Source organism: Misgurnus anguillicaudatus, chromosome 24 (genome assembly GCF_027580225.2).
Source record: "Misgurnus anguillicaudatus chromosome 24, ASM2758022v2, whole genome shotgun sequence".
NCBI lineage: Eukaryota > Metazoa > Chordata > Actinopteri > Cypriniformes > Cobitidae > Misgurnus > Misgurnus anguillicaudatus.
This window is the reverse complement of record NC_073360.2, coordinates 29,962,474-29,989,509: the sequence shown is the minus strand read 5'-3', so window position 1 is coordinate 29,989,509 and position 27,036 is coordinate 29,962,474. Positions and strand designations below refer to the sequence as shown.

The 27,036-nt window shown below is 40.3% G+C and overlaps 1 protein-coding gene across 1 annotated transcript in view; it reads right to left on the bottom strand.

The window, feature by feature from the left end:
- nyap2a (neuronal tyrosine-phosphorylated phosphoinositide-3-kinase adaptor 2a) overlaps nt 1–27,036 on the bottom strand; it is a 55,127-nt gene that overhangs the window by 10,545 nt on the left and 17,546 nt on the right. The window contains exons 3-4 of the mRNA XM_055197084.2: nt 23,516–23,823; nt 4,187–5,359 (exon numbers count right to left, since the gene is read on the bottom strand). Of these exons, the coding sequence (XP_055053059.2) occupies nt 4,187–5,359; nt 23,516–23,823 (1,481 nt within the window). The remainder of the gene's footprint in view (nt 1–4,186; nt 5,360–23,515; nt 23,824–27,036) is intronic.

Below are 27,036 nucleotides of genomic sequence, written 5' to 3'. Positions count from 1 at the left end.
ATTTGATTTGTACAGTTTTTGAATCCATTCAGCTGATCTCCGGATCTGACGGTACCACTTTTAGCCTATCTTAGCATAATCCAATGAATCTGATTAGACCATTAGCATTGCGCTCAAAAATAACCAAAGAGCTTTTTGTTGGTTTAATTAGCACACAATGTAACTACAGAAGAGTCAAGTTTTAAATAGGAAATATCAAAACTCTTAGGTTATTTTTTAGTGTGATGCTAATGGTCTAATCAGATTCAATGGATTATGCTAAGCTATGCTAACTGAAAAAAATGATTCATTGAATTTAATCAATTTTTTTAAGGTAAGTGGTTGCAATCAATTTATTTAAGCTAAATTTAAACAAAAGTTTTATATTTTATTTTACTTTACTAATCTTTTTTGTTTAAATGTACCTGGAGATCAGCTGAATGGATTCCAAAACATTAAATGTTTAAAACATGTTTAACTCTAGGGGAGCTGGAAAATGATATTTTCAAAAAAAAGTGGAGTGTCCCTTTAAATGGCTAAATCTGAGTGAAACAGCCTGACGTTGAGCTTTATTTGAGAGCTCAGTGTGTTGACAGATTCTTATACTGTATATCTCTCTGTCTTTCCCAGTTTCTCTCTCTATGTGATTGTCAGGCAAACACACACACACAAAAATAGTGAGAGCCTGTTAATCTCACACACCTCCACACTCTGTCAGGCACAATGCCCAAGTCACAGATCCGTAAAAGACATACTGACAGAAGTGTCTGTGCATGTGTTTGTGTGTATAAAGTCACGGCTGGACTGGGCAGTGTAAAACTACCTATGATTGACAGTGCTTCAGTATTTATTAAGATAATAAAATGACTGAGAAAAGGTGAGTATTTTTATTTTTCTGTATGTATGTGCGTATGCCGCCTTATATAAAAATGTTCACATTGGGCATGTGTGTTTGCTTCCATGTGTATGGAGTGTTTCGGTCTTATTAACATGATAGCCTTGATTCATTAATCTAAATCTGAATAATAAATTATGATTTGATCATGATTGCAAGCTTATGACAATCCTCGCATCACCACAATCTAAAAGATCTTCACATTAACCCAAACAATTACATAACAAACACAGGGTTTGATTTGAAAAGGCTCTCTGATGGAGAATCTGGGTCATTTTGTCTCTCTGCAAGCATGTTTAACAGTCTGTGCGTGGGTCGATCGCTCAATTTTTAATCTGTGATCAGGCTCAGACACACTCACACCTGGGGTGATGGAAGTGGACCGTGGAAATAGGACATAAAAGTCTTCTCTCCTCCACACGGGAAAACTAGCACTTGAGAAAAAATGTCCTTAGCTACAGCTCTCAAGCCGATTACAGACGCTCTTTAAACCCAATCAAGCTTTATTCTCTCAGACAACATCCCTCACTTTGAAGTTGTAACTGAACGGCTACCAATCACTTCACAGTATCTCACAGTCAACGTTGTATTTAATGATTTAAGTGAACTGCAAAATTTGCTTGGGTTAAAATTTGTGGATCGGATTTGGTTCAAACCATTTCTTTATCTTTAGAAACTGCCATTTGTTTGATTTAGGGATGCATGATTAATCGCGATTAATATATAGCAGAATAAAAGTTTTTGTTTTTTCATCATATATGTATGTGTACTGTTATAATAACTTTGTATAGATAAATGCACCCACACAATGAAAAAAATTATTCATTCAATTTACTCAATTTTTTTAAGGTAAGTGGTTGCAATCAATTTATTTAAGCTACATTTAAACAAAAGCGTTTTGTTTTTCTACGTTTTTTGTTTAAATGTAGCTTAAATAAATTGATTGCGACCACTTACATAAAAAATTGAGTAAATTGAATGAATAATTTTTCAGTGCGCATGTATATATTTAAGAAATCTTTACAAGTGTATATACATTTGTATATTTATGTATAATTTATATTATATATTAATATATAAATATTTTTTTTCTTAAAATTATACATGCATGTGTGCATATTTATACAGTGAGGAAAATAAGTAGTTGAGCACCCTGCTGTTTTGCAAGTTCTCCACATAATCTAAAAAAATCCAAAAAATCACAATGTATGATTTTTTAACTTTTATTAGTATGATAGGGGAGAGTGGGGTTGGTTGGCACACTTTTTACTCTTTGTCATATTTCTCAGTACTGTTATATGTTAAAAATGTCTAACCAGTAACAACAGTAAGGTTAAGATCTCAGCTAATCATCAGATACATTTAATGTTCACAAATGATTCCTAATTTTTTTTTATTCATCATTAAAGTCATGTTGTGCACCTGTGCCAATATATGATGTAAACTAAAACTTTTATTCTGCTATAGATTAATCGCAATTAATCGTTATGCATCTCTAGTTTGATTGCCTTGATGTTGTTCATCAGAGAAACTTTACCAGTAAAACAGGACAATAAAAGTGTTCTACTAAAGCTTGCTAACCACAAAATTTTGAGTTTGTTATGTTGAACATAAGCCGATGCATTTCAATAGGTTAAAGGGGTAGGTTACCCAAAAATCACTTTCTTGTCTTCATGGGAATTTTTTTTCCCTGATGAACACAAAAGATGATATTTTGATAAATGACTGTAAGCACACAGCTGATTGTAACCATTGACTTCCATAGTAGGAAAAACAAATACAATGAATTTCAATGGGTACTGTCAACTGTGCTTCATTTATCACAATACTTCTATAATATTTGTTTTTACTACTATGGAAGTCAATGGTTACAATCAGCTGTGTGCTTACCATCACTTCTCAAAATATCTTCTTTTGTGTTAATCAGAAAAAAATAATTCATACAGGATTAGAACAACATGAGGATGAAAAAAATGAATTTTTTTGGATGAACTATCCCTTTAATGTTAGCTTTATTCTGTAGATCTGTTTCCCAAACTAAGCACTTTCTATTCATTTCTATAGAAGCTTAGGTCCACACTCTCAAGGTGGATTGTGGGATTGGTGCTGGTGCAGAGCGTGCTCACATCCCCAAAAGCTACAGCAGCATTGGGCAGATATCTTTCATGGCTGTGAAAACTAATGGAAAGATTCACTTCAGAAATCACAAGTACGCGCAGATGTGGCAGAGAATATATAGCAAATGTTGTTATTTGTTTGTCTGCACCTAAGTAGAAACCATGCTTAGATTGTTTCTGTCTTTAAAATGATATAGCTCTGTAAAACCATGTCCAAAATAGGGCTGTGCAAAAATATCGATACAGCTAACTATTGTGATAATTTTTTCCACGATAGTGTGACGATATTTCAATCTCAACTATCGATATTTTAAACCCCATCAAATCCCTCTGTGTGCATCAAACGACTTCCTGTAGTTGTCGCTGTCCAGTTGTCTGTCATATACGACCATTCGGCCAATGTCTCAGAAGTTAGCGGGAATGAGAAAATGGCAGAAAATTTAAAAACGACTGCAGCTTTCAAAGTCGACGTGTGGAAGCACTTTGGGTTTAAAAAAAGTTTTTAAAAATCAGCTCTATTTGTTTGTTTTGCATCGCAGACACCGCATCGTATCGTGACACGTTGTATCATGCCTCATGTGTCGTGATATGTATCGTATCATAAGGCCCTTGCCAATACCCAGCCCTAGTCCAAAATGTCACATAATATATAGTTAATTTATACATCTGTATATATTAAATCTATAAATAGATGGTTTTAGCCGCAAAAACATAAACAAATGGCATATGTGGCCTAAACTTAACTAACAATACTGTGTAAATTAATGTATACAAGTTTAGCTGCAGATCCTTTCATTCTTGCCTGGCTGCCAAATCCCCACAGTGGTGATTCATGCTCACCATCTCCCCTTGTTTTTTGAAAACCAAAACAATTTTATTTTCCACAAGGTATTTTTTTTACCGAGATCAGTTAAGTGGCTAACCAGACCGCTAAACAAGCACAGACCGGAAGTTCACTTCGGGTCAGGCGCATAACAGCGGCAACGCAAACAGTTAGTAGTAAAAAGACTTAATTTCTTTAAAATTAGAAATGTTGTTTGCAAAAACAACAAATCCAATTTTAGCAGGTTGGCCTAAGACTTTTGCACAGTACTGTAATTTTACTAAGGGTCAGAATTGTAATACATGTCATAACTATTTATTGTGGATTAATACGTTTTGGTAAATAATTATTTATACAATTTGTAACACTTACCATCTGCTGCGTCTTTGCCTTTGCGTCCTCCAGATCCTTTCTTCAGCATGTTTCGTCCAGAGGTGAACAGGTTGCTAAGCTCATCCAGTGGACTGGTTGGCGTACGACTGCCTCGACCTCCCGACCCTGAGCTGGACCCTCCCGAACAGGATGCCGTGGAAACGTTTTGCATGGAACCCCCATGCGTGCTGGATGAGTTCGAGAGCCGCCCGCTTCCAGGCGGAACTCCAGACGCACTGCGTGGAATCGTGCCGGTCATAAGAGCATCGTACGGCGGGGGGCGTTTCAAGGTGAGCGGGGTTAACGCACGGCCCATGCTAACAGGTGACGGGCAGGCGGAGTGGCTCCGCGGGTAACCGTGCGCTGCGGATGAACCTCCGCTTTTGTACTGCGCAGATGGCAGGGGTGGTGCAGACGACCGACCTGATGCTGTGATCGTCTGTTGCTCCTTAGTCTCAGCTGACTTTTTATGATGATGGTGGTGGTGGTGATGGTGTTTACCAGACACCTGCTGTGCGTCCAGCTGCTGTCCAGGTTCAGCGGTAGTTGGGGATGCTCCAGGTTTGCCATACCCAGTGTTATCTAGCACAGGCAGTTTGGTGACATCTAGTGGCGTAAGAGGGGATTCGTCAGAGTTAGGGGAACACTGGGCAGGTGCGGGTGGGAATACTAGCAGTGGTGGACGATGGGAGAGCAGATTTGGGAAAGGCGCAGGAATGTCACAGAGTGAACCACGTGGTGTGGTGGGTCGTGTAAGTTCTACCTCTGGCACTAAAGGAGTCGGGCACTGGTCCCAGCGAGACTGGGTGTGGTCTAAAGATGATGCCATATCATCGTAGGCGGAGTATTTCATTTCCTCGTATACGCATTCACCCTGATCGTCCTCCTCATCGCCGTTGGCTCCATCGATTCGACCAAAGTCTCGTAAAATATTCCCCACCATTTCTATATAAACAGGCTCCGCCTCTTCATCGCTGTCAGGGGCGGGGCTTTGATTTTGGGATGCCGATTTCTTTTTCTGTCGTCGCGGCAGAGAGGCCGACTTGGCCTTGCTTCCGTGGTTTTGGATGTAAGACTCGTCAAATGATGTGCTGAGCTGTGTGTTAGGGTTACGTTTGGGTTTGGGCGGAGGCATGCGACGATATTCCTCGCTGCATGGGCGGGATTTAGATGCTGTAGGAAAGAGAACAAAAGTTGAAGTAAACTATCTACATTTGAGCATGTTACAATAAATAAATCAAAAAGTAAAAGCAATAGGGATACATACATCTTACATGTATACATCTTGATGTTCCTGCAAAACTCTTTTGTTAAGACAATGTTGTCTTTATTATGATGATATCAAATTTTCCAATAATATAATATAATATAATCCAATAATATTAGTTTTTCACTCATATGAACCATTTTATTACATTGAATGTACACTAGGCGTGCATCCTTTCGCCCCCCCACAATAAAACTATTAATGACATAAAACAATCTCATACTTAGTATTAAAATTAAACAAAACATATTAAATGATACAATCTAGTGCTGTTTAAGAAATATTACTTTATAGCAGCAATGAGATAAAACAGTTTGACCTTAGTAGTATAGATAGCATAGCAGAGTAATATAGCTGTATAGTTATATACCGTGGGCGTGGCTATAAAATGTACAGTATTGCTATATGAAACATCAATGTTTAAGCCAGAGAAAGGTAGCCAAGTCTGCTTGTTTTAACTTAAAGTCAGTGCAATCCCACAAAGCCACATTGGTGCTATACTGGTCCCATAACTGTTCTGCTGTGCACGCGATCGCCTTTGATGCTTCCCATTTTACTCTTTCTGCTCTTTAACTAATCCTGACTGTGTGTGGTTATGAAGTGAGTTGATGCGCTCCGCGTTTAACAGTCTCCTTGAGACAGGATTAATAATACCCAGTTGTGCCGAGAAATGAGGCAAGCAAGCCGTGCTTGGTGTACAGTATGTTACAGCCAGTAACTGGTGATGTCAGCAGCACTGAGAGATATTAAGCTTTGATTTCTCACATAAATGATGCCATGCACTTTAAACGGAGAACAATCGTTGCAGCCATGTTCTTGATATTGTTAAAAAATAACCATGTTAGATGGACCTTTAAAGGGTACATATCATAAAAAAACTGACTTTTTCCATGTTTAGGTGCTATAATTGGGTCCCCAGTGCTTCTATCAAACTAGAAAATGTGAATTGAATTTTGGTAAACCATACTCTGCAAGCATGTAAAATTTGTCTCCCCTTGTGATGTGATTTGGGGACACCAAAGATTTATTTTACATCTTTAAAAAATTTAAAGTGTTTCCGAAGGGTCAGCTGATGGACCCTGGAGTACTTAAAACATGATGCATTTAAACGTTCTGCATAAAGTCTAAAGCTTTAAAGCATTTATTCTTGGTTTGCAATCTGAAAGTGATTATTATTAGGCCAAATATGTAAATGTAAATATTTTAAATTAAATACTCAATTTGTGATGCAAGCATTACATTTACATTTATGCATTTCGTCAGACGTCTTTATCCAAAGCGGCTTACAGTGCATTTAAACTATCCACCTGTTTCTTGACGTAAATGTGTGCGCCGCCATTTTTGAGCTTTCCGGTTTATGACTTCCGGTGAGTCACTAAAGCTAATGGTAGTCTATTGCGAAGGACAGAAGTGTTGCCGTTTTGACTGGCTGTTTAATGTTTATTATGAAATTCAGGAAGACCGACATAATTTGGGCAGCTACGGGTTGCCATAATAGCTAATGCAAACGCAGTAAATCTCTACAAAACATTTGAATACATGCACAAGAACGTCTCGGTTACGTATGTAACCCTCGTTCCCTGAAGGAAGGGAACGGAGACGTCACGTCGTGACCGACGAATTGGGAACCGCTTCGCGGGTGACCTATCTACTTCGAGAACTATCAGAAACGCCAATAAACTTGGCATGCAGGTATTTGCATAATGCCGGCGCCGCCCCGCCAGGTGCGTATATAAGGCGCAGGTGCATAATACCAAATCAGCTATATTATTGCTGAGAAGCCGAGCAGCAGTGCCCGGCCTGAAAACAGCAATGGAACAGCAAACTGTGGCGACGGGACGTGACGTCTCCGTTCCCTTCCTTCAGGGAACGAGGGTTACATACGTAACCGAGACGTTCCCTTTCAGTCGGTCACTACGACGTCACGTCGTGACCGACGAATTGGGAATCCCTACCAAAACGCCACTGCAGCTGAACCCTTCCAGTGCCTGCAAAAGCCCTCCGCCCTTCACATAAAGGGGCGGAACCTAAGGCGAAATGCAGAAGGCCGGTCACTACCTGTTCCTTAACCCACGATAGTGAAGCAGCGAACTGGGGAAGCGTCTAAACTGAGCGGAGCTAGAACACTGCGGAAGCCATCCCCTAAGAAGGTTAAATGGATGACATAAAAATATATGAAACAACCGACAGGTTGCTCAAAAAAGTCTCTGAACAATACATGGTATGCCGAGAGATGCAGAGCAGGCTCTGCTAAGGAAAAACGTGGAGGATTAGAGCCCCTCGGACTATACACACAAATGAACCCCACGTAGGGGACAAATGTGGACGCCTAGCCTACACAGGTTTACAGAAAATACATCAGTGATAGGTAGACAGCGGATGCTCCGCAACACCAGCTATCAGGGCGGTGGAGGAGAGGCAAAAACAGTTTTTGAGACTTTTTGCCCCGATGGCCTTCCATATTGGTGCAAATGTACAGCACCAAAATAGAGGCTCCAAGCCGACACACGAGCCGACCCTCGGCATTCTTAACTAATTAGTAGAAAGAACCCGAGTGGAAACCGGTTCGACACGAACACTATAGAATCTTGTGAACGTATTAGGTGTCGCCTAGCCTGCAGCTCTACAAATATCTGTTAGCGAGGAACCACGAGCCAGTGCCCAAGATGATGCCACACTGCGTGTAGAGTGAGCACGTAAATTAAATGGACAAGGCACATTCTGCTTTTGATATGAAAGGGCTATAGTATCCACAATCCAATGGGACATCCTCTGCTTGGTGACAGCTTTTCCTTTCTGCTGACCACCGTAACACACAAAGAGCTGATCTGAGGTCCTAAAACTTTGCGTCCTGTCTATATACACACGTAGTGCACGAACAGGGCATAACAAAGCCATGGCTGGGTCTGCCTCCTCCAAAGGCAGGGCTTGTAGGTTCACCACTTGATCTCTGAAAGGAGTGGTGGGAACTTTGGGCACAAAGCCGGGCCGGGGTCTCAGTGTTACGCTGGATGCAGCCGGCCCGAACTGAAGGCACGAATCATCGACCGAAAATGCATGAATATCCCCTATCCTCTTAACAGAAGCCAAAGCAAGGAGAGTTAATGTTTTCATAGTAAGAAATTTAACACTCACACTATGCAGAGGCTCGAATGGGGCTTCCTGGAGTGATTTCAGCACCAAGAACAGGTCCCAAGGAGGAATAGAGGGAGGACGCGAAGGATTCAGTCTTCGAGCGCCTCTGAGAAATCTAATGACCAGGTCGTGCTGACCCACTGTCCTACCGTTTACGGGTGAATGGTGAGCTGATATCGCAGCGATATCGACTTTAATAGTGGATGGTGACAGCCTATTCTCCAAACGACACTGGAGATACAAAAGCACAACACTACTCGGGCATTCTCGGGGGTTTTCACTTTGGGAAGAACACCAGTCGACAAACAGGTTCCATTTAAGCGCGTAAGCCTGTCTCGTAGACGGCGCTCGCGCAGCAGCAATAGTGTTAGATACCTCTTGCGGTAAATCACTCACATCCTCCGTGCCCCGTCCAGAGACCACACATGGAGGTTCCACAGGTCGGGGCGCGGGTGCCATAATGTGCCCTCTTGTTGAGAAAGAAGGTCCTTCCTCAGGGTAATCTTCCAGGGAGGGGCTGTCGCGAGGAGAGAGAGTTCTGGAAACCAACTCCTGGTTGTCCAATACGGTGCCACCAACAGCACGCTCTCCTCGTCCTCCCGGATTTTTCATAGTGTTTGCGCAATGAGGCTCACCGGAGGGAACGCGTATTTGCGCATGTTTCGCGGCCAGCTGTGTGCCAATGCATCCACGCCGAGCGAGTCAGCGGCTAGTGAATAGAGCAGGCGACAATGGGTCATCTCTGGGGAAGCAAACAGATCTATCTGCGCTTTGCCAAAACGTCTCCAAATCTGCTGAAACGCAATGGGGTGGAGCCGCCATTCGCCGGGATGCGCAGCCCGAGAGAGCGCATCCGCCTCTACATTGAGCGTGCCCGGGTTGTAAATGGCACGAAGAGACCTCAAATTCTTCTGACTCCAAGTGAGGAGGTGACGGGCGAGATGCGACAGGTGACGCGAGCGTAAACCACCTTGACGATTGATGTACGCCACGGTCGCAGTGTTGTCTGTGCGAACTAATACGTCTTTGCCCCGTAACTCGTTGCTGAAACGGACGAGCGCAAGATATACAGCCCACATTTCCCGGCAGTTTATGTGCCAATGCAGCTGGGGTGTCGTCCAGACCCCCGAAGCCGCAAGCCCATCGTACGTGGCCCCCCACCCCGTGTCTAAAGCATCTGTGCATACTATTGCATGCCTGGAGACTTGGAGAAACGCACGGTCTAACCACGGAGTGAAAGTGCGACAACACGCAGGTGTAATGATAACACGGTGAATGCCGCGCAGCCACGCTCTCCTCGGGACTCGATCGTGAAGCCAATGCTGAAGCGGTCGCATATGAAGCAGTCCGAGCGGAGTTACAGCTGCGGCTGCTGCCATATGCCCCAAAAGCTTCTAAAATTGTTTCAGCGGGACCGCGCTCTTGCTCTTGAATGTATTCAGGCAAGTCAGAATCGACTGTGCACGCGCTTCTGTTAGACGAGCTGTCAAATCGATCGAGTCCAGTTCCATACCGAGAAAAGAGATTCTCTGCACGGGGCAAAGCTTGCTCTTTTCCCAGTTGACCCGAAGACCCAAACGAGCGAGGTGTTTTAAAGTTAAATCTCTGTGATCGCACAGCGTCTGACGTGTTTGAGCTATTATTAGCCAATCGTCCAGATACGCGAGAATACGCACACCTTTCTCTCTCAGGGGTTTTAAAGCCCCCTCCACTACTTTGGTGAATTCTCTGCACGGGGTGACAGAGAGAGCCCGAATGGGAGGACTTTGTACTGGTATGCTCGCCCCTCGAACGCAAAGCGGAGAAACGGCCTGTGCCGGGGGAGAATCGATACGTGGAAGTACGCGTCCTTCAGGTCGATAGATGCGAACCAATCGTTTGGACGAATGCATGGAAATATGCGTTTGGGCGTCAGCATTTTGAACGGCATTCTGTGAAGTGCACGGTTCAGCGAACGCAGGTCCAGGATCGGTCGCAAACCGCCGCTTTTCTTGGGTACAATAAAGTAAGGGCTGTAAAACCCTGACCTCATCTCGGCTGGAGGGACCGGCTGAATCGCGTCTTTCGCCAATAAGACAGCGATCTCCGCACGGAGGACGTGCGCATCGGCAGCTCTCACCGCAGTGAAATGAACGCCGGAGAATTTGGGGGGACGCCGGGCAAATTGGATCGCATAGCCAAGACGAATCGTGCGTAAAAGCCAACGCGACGGGCTGGGAAGCTGTTCCCACGCCCCCAGATACCGTGCGAGGGGGACTAAAGGCACGATCGGTGTACCCGCGGCGGGCGCAACGGAGGTGATCGCCGGTGTGTGCGTAATGGCCGCACCGACAGCAGTGTTGTGTGTGATAACACTCACCTGAGTCCGTCGCTGGGTGGGTGAGTAAGGGAGGCTCTGCTGAAGACACCTCACACCACTCGATGCACCCTCTGGCGAAGGAGGAGGGAGATGATGGGTTATGAGCCCGTAGCTGTCTCCTACCGCCTGAGAAGTTGGAGAGCGCGGTGGGGTTATGAGCCCGTGCGTCGCTCTCGTTCTCCTCTGATGAGTCGGAGAACGAGGGGGGGTTATGAGCCCGCTCGTGTCTCCGGCGCTCATCTGAAGACCTAGAGATGGAAGTGGAATTCGCTCTTTTTGTGAAATTGTGGGTACCGACTGAAAAGTCGGCGGAACAGAAAAATGAAACAAAAGATTCCCCAACCGGCCCTCCTCCGGTGGGGGGAGTGGTGCCTTCACCATCTCCCGAAGAGCGATCCCCTCCATCTCTAGGTCGCCCGTCTCAGGGCCGCTTTGATCTTCTTTTTCCACCCTTTGAAGCGGGCTGAGCAGGCGGGGCGGGCTGCTGGCGGTTCCTTGCTTCTTAGAAGAGCCCCGGGGAGGAACGGAGGCGGCCGCCGCAGGACGCCCTCGGCGAGGAGCAGGCTGAGGTGCCGACGTGGACGGGGCAGGCGCAGGATGCTTCCGACGTGGCATGATCTGAGCGATGGCCTCAGTCTGCTTCTTGGCAGCGGAGAATTGCTGAGCAAACTCCTCGACCGTCTCGCCGAACAGGCCGGTCTGGGAAACCGGAGCATTCAGGAGCCGGGTCTTATCGGCATCCTTCATGTCCGCCAGACACAGCCAGAGATGGCGTTCCTGGACTACCAGGGTAGACATCGCACGCCCGACGGCGCGTGCGGTGACCTTGGTCGCACGAAGCGCCAGATCCGTAGCAGTTCGGAGAACTCCGCCGAGTCGTGACCTCCCGCGTGCAGGTCCCTCAGAGCCTTAGCCTGGTGAACCTGCAGCAATGCCATGGCATGCAGGGCAGAGGCTGCCTCCCCACAAGCCTTGTAAGCAGCACCGGTCAGCGCAGATGAGTGCTTACAGGCCCGTGAGGGGAGAGTAGGCTGGTCCCGCCAGGAGGAAGCGACACCGGCCGGACACAACTGCATCGCGACAGGGCGCTCCACTGACGGGATACCAGTGTACCCCTTGGCATCTCCACCCTCGAGAGCGGTGAGGGGTGAAGGCTGATACGGTCGGTTCCGGGCGGAAAACGGGGTTTTCCACGACCGCGTCAGCTCCTCATGCATTTCGGGGAAGAAAGGCACCCGGGCGAGGACTGAGAAGCCCTGGCACCCCCGAAGAACCAATCATCGAGGCGGGACGGTTCAGGTGGGGGAGGTTTAGTCCACTTCTAGCCGACCGCCTCCGCCGCCCGAGCGAGCATGGCTGCCATCTCGGGGTCGAACGAAGAACCCGCAACCTGGCCCGAAGGCGGGAGCGGATCCGGATCGACGTCCGAGGCTGACAACCCCCCCTCCGACGTTACGGTGGACATCGCGTCAGGTGGAGGCTCGACAGAGCGCGAGGACACCGTAGAACACGGGCCGCTCGTCTCCATCGGGACCTCCGCTGGCAACGGATCAGGGCGCTGGGAGCTGCTGGACGAACCAGCAGACCGACCCAGCACCGTTATACGGAGGTCATCCTTCGCAAGCCTGGTAACTGCGCCCTTAGCAGTACCAGACTTGGAAGGCGGGGGCCGTTGCCGGAGGAACGACACCCGTCTCCGCAAATCCGCCATAGTCATGCCCTCGCAGACGGAGCATGAACTATCACGCAACGCTGCCTCTGCGTGCTGGAGCCCCAGACACGAAAGACAACGCTTGTGGCCATCCTGGGGGGCGATGAACACACCGCATCCAGAAACCGAGCACGGACGGAAATCCATCTTTAAAAAGACGACCCCGACCGTGACACGAATGAGTGGCTGTCTTTAAAAAGACACAAAGCTCAAACGTGCTGCTCTTTTAGGGAAATCACTCTTTGTGCAGGCTCGTGAAACACACAGGGAGAGGCAACGCACTCACTCGAACTCAAGTCCTAAATTAAAGAGACAGAGAAAGAGAAAGGGTGGAGAAAAACACTGCGAGCCTCCGCTGAGGTGTCTTCGCCCAACCAACTTTGGCAAGCTGAGATCTTTTTCTTCCCCAAAGACAGGATCTACGAAGATCAGTTCAAAATAGCTTCTCGTGAGCAGATGTCTGCCGGCTTCGAAGCAATAAAGCTGATTTGGTATTATGCACCTGCGCCTTATATACGCACCTGGCGGTGCGTCGCCGGCATTATGCAAATACCTGCATGCCAAGTTTATTGGCATTTCTGATAGTTCTCGAAGTAGATAGGTCACCCGCGAAGCGGTTCCCAATTCGTCGGTCACGACGTGACGTCGTAGTGACCGACTGAAAGGGAACTGAATGTGTATGTGGCGCACATGCACTTGTAATCTGTTTTTACAAATCCATACAGTAAAACCTTTCATAGAAATTGCTAGTAAACAATAATACAATAATTGTTTAAACACAACTAATATTATGCTGATAAAAATATGCTGATTTACCTGATTTATTTATTCTGGTACTATATATTATTACAAAAATGCGATTACAGTACAGAATATATACGACATAATCTGCTTAGTTAATGTTTATAATAGTAATGTGTTGTACTTTTGTTATGTTTTAAATGAAAAAGCAAATACTTTAAAAAGTAAGCACATAATTTCATATGCTCATGTCTCCACCTAGTGCGAAAGAAGCAATGTAATAATATTTTTATAAAACGAAAACAATACTCAATACATGTAGTAGTTTAATATGTTTATTATGGTTTGTTCAAATAACTTACAATGTGTTGAATGAGAAAGATACTGCTGACTGTGTCGTACCGCGAGAAGCTTGATGGTCGCCATAAACAAGTCCATTAAAAATTGCCGTTTAAAAAAAACCTCACACAGAGGGACAGTTGTGACATTTTAAACCATCTAAAAAGGTTAAAAACACGAAGTCTGGTATGTCTCTGTGCTTTTATATTTGCGCATTGAAGACCCGTCACCTCTGATCAACAACACAAAATAATTGAATATATATATATGGGTCAAAGACGAAAAGGGGGTTTAAAGCATAAAAAAAATAAAAGTGTAAAAGAGCTTTAAATTTAGTCTTTTTCACATACATTAGAATATGTCCTGTTTAACTATATGTTTTTCTGAGCAAAAAATAATTACTACCATACATTTTTACTGGAATTGTACAGAAGACACCAACTAAAATGTCATTCAGTGTAACAATATTTTTATGCAAAAAAATATTATCAGACATTTTTAGAAAAACTATTATTTGATGACACATTACAAGACTCTATTTATAGATCACAGTGCAGAAACCAAATACTAACTATTTGTCATTTTAAAGCATTTTACTTCGCCAATATCCTTTAAACCATTAGGTTTTACCCATTTGTCAGCAAGAAGTTTTTGTAAGGAAGTGAAAATCAATTCAAATAAAATAAAATTTTTGAAGGATCACACATCATTATACATATTTTAATAAGTACAGCTCAGAATAAGAATATTGTTTCATTTCTACATAAATATATGTGTTACACCGAATGACCATGGTTTGTTACACTGAATGACATTTTTGACAAAAATAGTGTCATTGTTTCTATTATTGCAATGTTTTGAATATTATTCTGTATCATTTTATTCCTTAACAAATCACAGAAGTAGATGCTGAAATTAATAATCATTTTTATTCCATAATGCATATCATATTCGTAAAAATTAACTGAACAGGTATAATAAGATCCAGAACTGCCCTTATACGTTTAGCTTCTGCCCTGTGTTTACTTTGATTTTCCCGCCATTGCTTTTGCCTCTTCTCAGCTGCAGCATCTGATAAATTCCTGATTGACAGGTGATCAGGATTTGCAGCCAAGGCAGCTTGCTTTCTTCTCTGGTTGCTGAAATACAGATTCCATGTAATTATTGACATAAAATTATTGACACAGATCTATAAAACGTGTTATTAATTAAAAATACTTTCTGTTTGGCAACATAAATGACATGTTATCAGGATTTCAGTGGCCTCTCTTAAAGGGATAGTTCACCCAAAAATGAAAATTCTGTCATCATTCACTCACTCCCGTGTTGTTTCAAACCCGCATAAATGGAAGGAAGACATTTTGAGAAATGTTTGCAACCAAACCCTTTGTGGACCCCATACTATGATACTAAAAATAATACTATGGAAGTAAATGGGGTCCACGAACGGTTTGGTTACAAACATTACTCAAAATATCTTCCTTTGTGTTTATCAGAACAAAAAAAAAATCATACAGGTTTTTACCAACATGAGAGTGAGTGAATAATGACCAAATTTTCATTTTTGGGTGAACTATCCCTTTAACTTGTGGTATAGGTAGGGTGGAGTCTCTATCTAAAAACAGCAGTAAACTATTATTCTGTAGGGCTAGGCTTGGACACAAATTTCACGATTTGATTCAATTTCAAATCAATTTGATATTGATTAACATCATCTGAAAACAGCATAGACTGAAAGATTGATTATTGGGATTTACAAATCACTATTGTTTCTTCAAAATTAGAATTGATTAAAATCGAGAAATCTATCTTTTTAAACCCAGCCCTATTATTTTTACATAACTTTCTGCCAGTGCCTAGAAACTTTCTCTTTGTTTGTGGGCATCTAAAAGAAATCAGTACCAAAACGACAAAAATACATTAAAACATTAATATTGATAAAGTTTGATATATTTGTTTGTGCTAAACATCCCTCATTTATCTGAAATAGAAATAAAATGCTAAAAATGTTATCTAAACAGTGACACTGTCATTCAGTGTTATGGATGACACTGTGGTGTAACATACAATTTGCATTACACCGAATGACAAAACATTACCCTGAATGACGAAACTTTTACTTAAGCTAATATTAGAAGTTAACAACTAGATACCTATATCAAACAGTGAACTTGACCAGAAAGGTTTATCATCATTATTCACAACATCTACTTATTTTTCAAAAAATCTAACAATAAAAGTGTTTTTTTGCATTTCACTGAATGACAGTCGTTTTTGTAACTCAAGATACCACACTATGAAAAGGTGAAATTATCAAATATTTAAGAGCAATAAACTTACCTTGCTGAATCACCAGATGGTCTTCAGGGGGCCTTTTGATGATGTCACAGACTGCTTGATGACTATTGTTTGTTTATTTAATTTCAAAACGGTTTCCTGATCCCGTTACACTGAATGACCTCTGACAAACTGCATATTCGGGACAAAAGTCCCCTAGTTGTTTCAATATTTAACGAAAAAAATAACACATAGTCCTATTAATATAAAACAGCCAACACTTATGTGAACATGCCAAGGAAGAAAATATTTTTTTAACATGGTATTTTATACGTTTATTTAAAAATCTATTAGTAAAATCATAGTCCGGACCATTACGCTGAATGACGATTTTACACTTTGGATCATTATTAAACTCATATTTGGTCATTGTATTTTCACAAAAGTTATTTGAAACATAAAAGTAGACATTTTACTTTCATTTTATAGGTGTTTTTTGTATGTAAAATCACTTTTGTAAATTATATTTGATGCGGACACCAAAATGGTGACGTCTCGTCTTTGACCCATATATCTATATCTATATATATATATATATATATATATATATATATATATATATATATATATATATATATATATATATATATATATATCTATATATATATATATATATATATCAAGCCACTTTCATCCTCACACTGGTTCATACATGGCAGGTGTAGTAAATATATATATATATATATATATATATATATATATATATATATATATATATATATATATATATATATATATATATATATATATATATATATATCAAGCCACTTTCATCCTCACACTGGTTCATACATGGCAGGTGTAGTAAATATTAACTGTTGAAATAATGTTTTATGCGTGCTCCCATATATATATATATATCAAGCCACTTTCATCCTCACACTGGTTCATACATGGCAGGTGTAGTAAATATTAACTGTTGAAATAATGTTTTATGCGTGCTCCCACTACACTGTTTTCTACCGGCTGGCTATTGAACCGGAAGTCTCGGAAATAAGTCACATCACTTACTTACGCGTTCGTGAAAAAGTGGATACGATTGTTTTATCAGCATGTGTGTTTGAACACATAACCTTTGCATTGCAACTGTAGCGCAAAAAAACCCCCACAAACATTGAGCGAAGAAATAAAACTAGGTCATTTAAACTTCATGAATGAATTTCGTCCTGACACTAAATCTCAGCGGTAAGCTGTTTTTCCCTTCCCTCTTAACTGCTTACTCATCCTTACATTTCACCTTTCACCCTACTGTCATTTCCATAAACATCACCTGAGCTGAGGCGGGTGAAGGGCAGCTGGACTGACCCGATTCATTCAGCACGGGTTTGTGTGCGATTCCCAAATGTATGCAAATGTTTAATCTTCTGTAAAGCTGACTGATAGTTACATCATCCTCAAGAGACGGCCTGCAGTCCTTTGTGTGTGTTTGTTTGGCTTTCGTGAAGGACATGACAGGGGTTTAAATCAGCTGTGTGGTGGTACTCGGATACACAGATGAGAAGTCAGCAAATGACAAAATGATTTTACATAACTTTCAGTAAAAAAGTGCGACTGTAATCCACCCAAGTGACAGAACGAGGACATGGTGAATTGCATTCTCTCAGCAGTTTCACACACACCTTTGTTTTTTATTGTGTTAGGGATTTTTTTATTGACTTCTATTGTGTTTTAAACTGAGCTGATGATATTTTCTATCCACTAAACTGCGGTTATTATATCAGATTTATAGACTGGGAGGTTTTGCTGTGTTGAAAGTGGTGTTGTACACAGTGTTCACCCAAATATGAGAATATCAGAGCTGTATAATTTCCTTTCATCAGTAAAACACAATCGATAATTTAAATAAATTTATTAAAAGGCCGTCATGTTATCTTCCCAATAGGAGCCAACATGGCAAAGCTCCACAAAGCACATACATCCGTCATTTAAATAACTAGGTAATTCAGTAGGTTATTATTTGTATTCTAAAGGAAAACGAAACATTTGTAAAAGGAAATATATTTATTATTTTGAGCTTTTTTAGCTCTCTCTCTCTTTATCTCTCTCTCTAAAACAAGGTTATTTCCCATAAGGGCATTCTTTCATCTAGTTTGCTAAATAAGATGTAAAGTAATTAGAAACTAGACCTGGTGTCCTGTTCCACTACTACTGTAGATGTTAATCTGTGTATGTTTACGTGTACACAATGCATTTATATTGATTTTCCTTTTAATAAGAAGTGATGTACGAGTGAAGAGTCCCTGCCAGTGATATACTGTATACAGCACAGTGCCGTAGGGGTGCCGCATCCCACATATCATTAAGTTTAATATGATGCTGTTTAAGGAATGTGGGCCATGATTTATGGAGGTTCTGCATGTGTCACAAGCTCTCTCTCTTGCGTGCGTGTTTAGAGTTGATGTCACATGAGTAACCCCATCAATGCCATTACTTTACTTCTTAACCTTGTAACTGTGTATTTGAAATAAAGCTAAAAAAGATTCATATTTTTCTGATGTTAATCCATGATAAACCTGAATTTTTATGATTATATTAGGGGTATTGAAATTTGTTCTATATACTGTAAATGGGTCAGTGACAAAAACTTTGGCAAAATGAGAAATTCAAAAATCTTTTTAAAAGCATGCATCAGGTTTATTTCAATGCACATGGTGTATTTATGTTAATTTTATGCAATAAAAAATTACATTTGCGGCATTTTTATGAAAGTTAAGACTGAATGGACCTGAAAATGTCAAATGGTGTAATCGCCAATTGCTCCAAAGAATAAATATTATTATAATATAATATTTTATCCACCTTGATGGTATGTAAGCGTAATCATCAAAAAAAAAAAATCATTTTAAAATATCATTTAGTATAAATTAGTTATTTCTAAATGTAAATTTTAATGAGTTTTTGTAATATTTGTCCTGAAATATGCTGAAAACTACCGAGCCCCTAAGGTGACATTGGAGTAAAAAAGTTAAAGTTTAGTTTCATGTGCTCACGTGAAACTTTCATGCGCTCATGTGAAACTTTCATGTGCGATAGATTCACGTGCGCACGTAAATCTATAGCGTGCGCACGTAAATCTATAGACTGTTTCAGCAGTAACAACATAAACAAGCGGCTGTCGCGGTCCGCACGTAACTTCCGGTAAACTCCGCTAAGAATAAATAACAGCAAAGTTCTTTAAACGTAGTTTATTTATATAACAAGCAAAAAAACAACACATAGATTACCTAGGAAACCAAAACAAATTAAATTTCGACGAGGCATTTGTTCAAGAGATCAGTTTAGCAACTAATCAGACCATTAAAAAAACCAAATCGGAAGTAAGGTTCGGATCCAGACGTGTATCACGTGCATCCGATGAAACCGTCTATAGCGTGCACACGTAAATCTATCGCACATGAAAGTTTCACATGAGCGCATGAAAGTTTCACATGAGCGCATGAAAGTTTCACATGAGCGCATGAAAGTTACACTTGAGCGCATGAATGTTTCATGTGATAGTTTCATGTGCGAACGCGAAACTAAACGTGATGGTTTCATGTGCGTGTGCGATAGTTTCAGATGCGCATGCGAAACTAAACTTTATTTAATTTTTGCTCTATGTCCCGTTAGGGGCTCTGTAGAAAACAGCTCTATTTTCTAAATAATCTTTGACAAATGATGTAAAAATTTATGTAAAAAATCATATTACACTAAACTAGCTGATTATATTTTTATTTTTTTTATGAATATATTTATATTTTAATAAAAAAAAATACTAGTTACACAAATTGACACAGACCGGTTACACCACTTTGACATTTTTGCAATTATCCCCCAAATATTCTTTCAAAATGAAATAAAACCAGACATTTTACACTTGGTCCTCAAAAAAGAGAATGTATGCAAGTAATCTGCAAATTTATTTTGAAATTTTAACCCTTTTACATTTCATATGTCCATATGGACACAAAATAATTAACGTCATGTCATTGACCCAAATATCAACATCACTATGCTAATAATTCAATAATACAGTTAAGTATTTTAGTAGTACCACCTACCATGTTTCACTTCAGAAGACATTTATTAACCCACTGGAATCATTTGAATTACTTTAATGATGGATGGATGTGCTTTTTGGAGCTTTGCCATGTTGCTCTCCATATAAGATAACATGATGGCATTTAATTTTAAAATTATTTATTTGTATTCAACTCAAAAAAGTCATAGACATCTAGGATGGCTTTTCAAGGTGTGCTTGTAAAGTTTATGAATTTAAGTCATATAAAGAAACATGATATATATAATTTGTTCCACCTTTTAAATTTTTTTATGGTAATGGCATCACACCCTGGTGTCTGGAGGTGTCTTTATGTGTTGTTTTCTTGTTGTGTATACATATCACGACTGAAGACCTTCTCCTTATTCCTCGACCTTTACACGAGACATCATCTGTGTTTTGGTTGATTCTGTCTGAAGCTGTCACTATCAGTAAAACACTTAGGCTGAAATATGGCCCCCGGCAATGGTAGCCTCGTTCATCATGACTCTGCCACCAGTAGGTCTAGTGAGAATGCATTAGCATTAGGTTCATGGTGACTATTCAGAGTTGGGAAACAACTGATGTAACTAGTTCTTAGAAAAATGCTTGAGTGCATGTAAAACAGTTAGGGGGCATGCACACCAAAGCTTTTACGCCGGCAGTGGCGTATGATTTCAATTGTTTCAAGCGCAGCGTTTTTCAAAAAAAACTTTAGGTGAAAAGCTCAGCTCATCAATGGCGGTTCTCACACGGCCGTCCAATCACAGTGGAGGAGGGGAGGGATAAACATCACAACAACCAACTGGCACATAGTACAACGACTGATAAACAAAGCAGAAGTATCACAGCAATCAAAGCGCTCAGCTAAAGAAAGCTGACAGTCGGCGTCCGCCTGTCGTTTTCAGTCGCTTTGGTGTGCACACCCCCTTACACTTTGTGTCAGTCTAAGTGTCTTTGAATTGAAGTGAAGTGACCTTTCATCTGTGAGGAAACATTTTCTGTTATGTAGAAAAGGCCATACTGACACTGACTTTGCAACTGTGTAAATCTGCACAAATTGCTTAAACCGACTTAAGCTGGTTTACTTTGGTGACAAGCATCAATCTCCTTTAAAACCATCACAGCAGACCTGTTTGAGCAGGCTAGGAGAACATCTAAAAAGCAAACCAGTTTATTCTGTATAAAATCCGACAACATCTTAATTGTTATTGCTTCAGCATCAATCCGGAAAAATGTTTTCAGGTCGATTCATTTAATGTGCACGCTTGTTCTAGAAATAACTCTGCATTAAAGAAACAGTTCACTAAAATATGTTCTTCATGTGAACTCCAGATCGGTTCGCTGCTAATGTGAGCGCTATCGTACCAAATCGTGGAAGTGAACCGCTGTTAATTACGTATTATATGGGATGTCCCACCAAAACAGACCTGTGTGTTTGTGTGCTAGCACATACCTTTTACCATACCATACTCGTTTACAGCGGTTGCCAAGCAACATGAACACGCGCCGGCTGCAGCTTGATGATGCAAGCGTACCGCAGTTCGGATGCAAAAATAATATGTGAACACAGTCCATGGGGGGCATGGGGAGGGGGGAGCAATCAAACTCTGGTTCGGACCAGTCAATCGCACCAAATGTGAAACCGCCCTTAATGTCTACTGTAGTGCACCGATATATTTTTTACATTTAGTAAAGGTGCAATGTGGGACTTTTAGCGGATCTTATTATGTGACGTTCACACCAGACGCGGTAGAGGCGGCAAAAGCCCGTTATTTGTGCACAGTTGGATGCTTGAAAATTTTGAGTTTACTCACTTCATTCGCGAGTGAAATTCCCGTTTACTCCCTGTAATCACGTCACTACTAGAGCATGCTCCTGATTGGTAAACACGGCACGAATATCTGACAAACTTCCGATTTTTTTAACTTGCGCATTTCTCGCGGCAATGCTGTGCGGAATGCGGCATCCGCGCTGCGCCTTCCGCGCTGCGCCTTCCGCGCTGCGCCTTCCGCGCTGCGCCTTCCGCGTGTTCGGCGCCGCAGGATGCCTATTTGTGTCTTTGCATTGACTTAACATTTAAAGCACTTGCCACCTCTTCGGCGTCTGTTGTGAATGCCACATCACCCTTTCGAAACGCATAGTGAAGCTAGGGCAGCCAACACATGACAAACACATAATTGTCTGAGCATCAAAGCGCGATCTAGAGAGCAGTTTGTTCATTTAGGGCTGCTGTAGAAACATGACGCAAGATCCCCGGTGTATATAGATTAAACATCTCATTTTAAGGTAATAAAAACATACAGTTCATTATGTAAGGTCTTTTAATACACCACTGATAATATAGTTATGTATATTACAGTATATTGCATTTCTGTCAAGAGATCCTCCTAAAAGTCCCACATTGCACCTCTTAAGACATTTATTAACCCACTTGAGTCATTTGGATTACTAAAATGTATGTGATTTTTTGAGCTTTACCATGTTGAGCTCTATATAAGAAGATAAAATTATGTCATTCTGTGTTGATTTAAGATAGGAAGTCATGTACATCTGGGACGGCATTAGTGTGAGTGAATGATGATTGAATTTTTATATTCGGGTAAACCACTGGTTTAAAACCAGAAATGCATTTTACATAAAAGATTAGGGGCTCCTTAAAATTGAATGTGAGACTTTTTTCCTGTCCATGCCAAGATGTGATTAAAAATTACGGTTATTTCATCAAATATTCATTTTTTAATTGTTCAGTTTTTTGCAAATAAAAACATGAATTTTATTAGGAATTTGGCAGTTTGACAATGAAACAAAAAATAAATAATTATTTTACTTAAACACCTTAATTTTTTTTAAATATTCTTCACTCTCAGAAAAAATACAAAAAGTACAAAAGTTGTCACTGGGGCGGTACCTTTTCAAAAAATACACATTTGTTCCTCAAAGGTACATTTCTGTACCAAAATGGTAAATATTAGGACCTTTTACTGTCCCAGTGACAACATTTGTACTTTTTTTCTGAAGGTGTTTTTTCTGTGGCTGTACACCACATTTTGCTGTGTGTGCGAATGTTTGTTCAAGTGTCCATGCTTCCAAAATACAGTCCAGCATTTTAAACATGAATGCATGTATTTTCTTGTCTTACTCTTGATGTAAAGTGCAGAGTGGAAGTGGTGTATATTGAACTCATGTGTAATAACCCATGAACGAGAGATGGTTGAAGATGCATGAAAGATGCAGAGGAGAGTGTATTGGCATTCAACACTAAAGTGGTGCAAAATAGAGCGAGAGATGCATTTCATCAGGTGTGTGTGATGGTATGTCTGAGTTTACATGAGATGGAATGCATTTTGACAGTGGTAGCTGACATGATTGTGTGATGTTTAATCAAGAGTGCAGGACAAAGTGAGTAGAAAAATATTTACCATCACATTTCTCCGTATCCTTTCCGCTCTTCCCAGTGCTAAGCCCAGCATTGACGGTCTCGGATGATGTGCTGAGTTTGGTATTGGGATCTCGTCTAGGTTTAGGAGGGGGCTGTTTTCGGGACGTGGGGCTTCCCTCGTCCTCACTCCCACCCACTGAGTGCAGAGACTGTGAGCGTACGGTAAAGCCAGGCCCACAGGAAGGAGAAATGCGGTCCTGAGGGGCCGGCATTGTCATAAAGCCCATTCGAAAGTGTTTACCCGCATAACCTCCTTCTGATGTTACACGGGCCACGTCTTCGCCAATCCTGCAGAGCAAAAAATAATTTAGTCTGACATTTCACAGATTCTTTAGCAGAGTCATACTACAAAGCAGCAAAAACATTTGTGATCTTTTTTGTGGTGTTTTTTTTCCAATATCAAATTATACAATATACAAATATACTATACTGCAATATACTGCACCACTATACTATACTACACTATAATATACTGCACAACTATACTACACTATATCACATGGGTCACCAAACTAAGGCCCGCGGGCCGACTCAGACCCGCCACCCCCCTATGACCGGCCCCCCAGAGGCAATTTTATTTTTGTAATTCTTTGGAAAGTAATCATATGTTCGCATCTGGTATTTGTTGATTTTTTTAAGTTAAAAATTGCCATTTAGTTATAAAATTAACTGTATTTGCCAAATTTTCGTCACCCGACAACATGCTCGTGATCAAGCAGTAACAGACAACGTACATGCAGATAACTGTCACAGAACTGGCAGTGTTAAGGACAGCAAAATGGCTAGCATTAAACAAAAAGTTGATACGATTTTTAAAAGAACAGTGGACCAACGATTATTTTTTTGTTCAGTGTAAGGACCGTGCAGTTTGTATTATATGTAAAGAAAGTGTTGCAGTTTTCAAAGAATGGCTGCACAAAAGAATCTATTCCTTTGCCAAACTCTGGTAAACCAGGCTGCTGTCCGAGCTAGCTATAAGGTAGCTTACCTACTAGCTACACATGGAAAGCCGTTTACTGATGGGGACTTTGGCTGTGCCAGGCTAGTAGTCTCTACTACACAATGAGGCCTGCTGGTGGTCATTTTGGTCATACAATTCTATGTTATATAGCTGACCCGGCACCCCATCACAGTCAGAAACGATAATGTGGCCCCCAGAGAAAAAAGTTTGGTGACCCCTGCTATATCAAATGATAGTTGGTACTATATTGCACCGCTATACTATGCTTTAATATACAGCACCACTATACTATACTATACTGCACAACTATACTACACTATATCAAATGCTACTATACTATACTGAGCCACTATACTACAAAATGTATCAAATTACACTATACTATACTGCACCACTATACTATGCTACACTATACTGCACAACTGTACTAAACTATTTTAAATCTTACTATGCTATACTATACTATACTGCACAACTGTACTAAACTATTTTAAATTATACTATGTAATACTATACTATACTGCACAGCTATACTATACTACACTGCTATACCATACCATACTATACTATACTGCCCTACTATGCTATGCTACACTATACTATACTGCACAACTGTACTAAACTATTTTAAATGATACTATGTAATACTATACTATACTGCACCGCTATACTATACTACACTGCTATACCATACTATAATATACTGCACCACTATGCTATGCTACACTATACACAGCAAATTTAGCAGAGTTAATGGAAATATAAAGAGTTCGGAGTTAATTTAACACTGGATTGAGTTAAAACTATTTTATTTAACTCTATAAAAATAAAGAGTTGGTGTCAAAACAGAGTGTTACCACCACTTTTTTTAAAAATCAACTCCTACAGTGTTTTGTTAGTGTAGTTTGTTAACTCTTAGAGTGTTAAATAGAGAAGACCTCCCCCTTTTTACAGCACACACTGAACCGTGTTTTTGGATGATGCAGTTCAAGCAGAAGATCATCTCGTTCACTGTAAATGGTAAGTAAATGTTCAATAAATAACATTTTGATCAATAATATTTGTGAGTTGTGTAACATTAAGAGTCATGTGTTATTGTCATTATATGAATGCAGCAGTTGAGTTTAGGTCTTAGCCTCAGATGGAGCAATTCATACTCGTATAATGTTTTTGGGAGTTTTCTTGTTGTTGTTTTTTTTTTGCTTTAAATGCTGTTTAAGTTTAATATATATATATTTTAAATCCATTAATGTGTGCAGGAGATTTGCTTTGGGGACTTTAGAGGAGCACAGAAACAGGCCTACATGAAAATTTCTTTAGACGAAGAGCAATTTTATAACAAAGTGAGTATTTTGTGCAAAACATAAATTGTTTTTTTGCATTTTGTATTGTTTTATAATACTGAATTTTCCCTTTTATTTTTGTTTTATTAACAGAAAAGTTCAATATCCAGTCTGAAGGTCTGAACGTCGAGGATCATATCACCTCCTTACAGCTACTGGTTCATCATATTTTGCTGTTAATATGTGAAGACCAACATGGATTTTGGATTGAAATGAAGTCAAACTTGTTTGTATGAACTGAAGCATCCCATAAACTGTGTTAACTGTTGTTATACATTGGGAATGTGCTTTTTAGTTGTCTCGGATGTTAATAAGTTAATTTAATGAACACTTAAATGCATGATACATTGAGGACAATTTTTCTGTCATAAATAAATGTTGATCAGATGACATTTAAAAAAAATCATTAATAGTTTTAAAATGAGAATGATAGATTATACTGCTGTATTGTTACATTTAAAAAAACTGTTTAAAATAAAGTTTTTTATCCCAAAAGTACCTTAATATGTTTCTGTCTTTACATTTACCATATTAACACCATATTAAAAAATATAACACTACATTGGAGTTAACAAATTACACAGAGGGAGTTAATCTTTAACAAATAAAAAATATTTAACACTGATTAGTGTCAATTTGTAGTTAGATTTTTAACTCTGTATAGTGTCAATTGCTAACACTTTAAAAGAGTCAACGTGCCAACACTTTCAAAAGTGTTAAAATAACTCTATTGGGAGTGGACCCCATGAGACACTTTTAAAGTGTTGAAATTAACTCTTATAGAGTTATTCTGAGGTTCCAGATTTTGCTGTGTACTATACTGCACAACTGTAATAAATTATTTTAAATCTTACTATGCTATACTATACTATACTATACTTCGCAACTGTACTAAACTATTTTAAATGATACTATGTAATACTATACTATACTGCACCGCTATACTATACAACACCACTATACCATACCATACTATAATATACTGCACCACTATGCTATGCTACACTATACTATACTGCACAACTGTACTAAACTATTTTAAATCTTACTATGCTATACTATACTATACCGCACAACTGTACTAAACTATTTTAAATTATACTATGTAATACTATACTATACTGCACCGCTATACTATACTACACTGCTATACCATACTTTAATATACTGCACCACTATGCTATGCTACACTATACT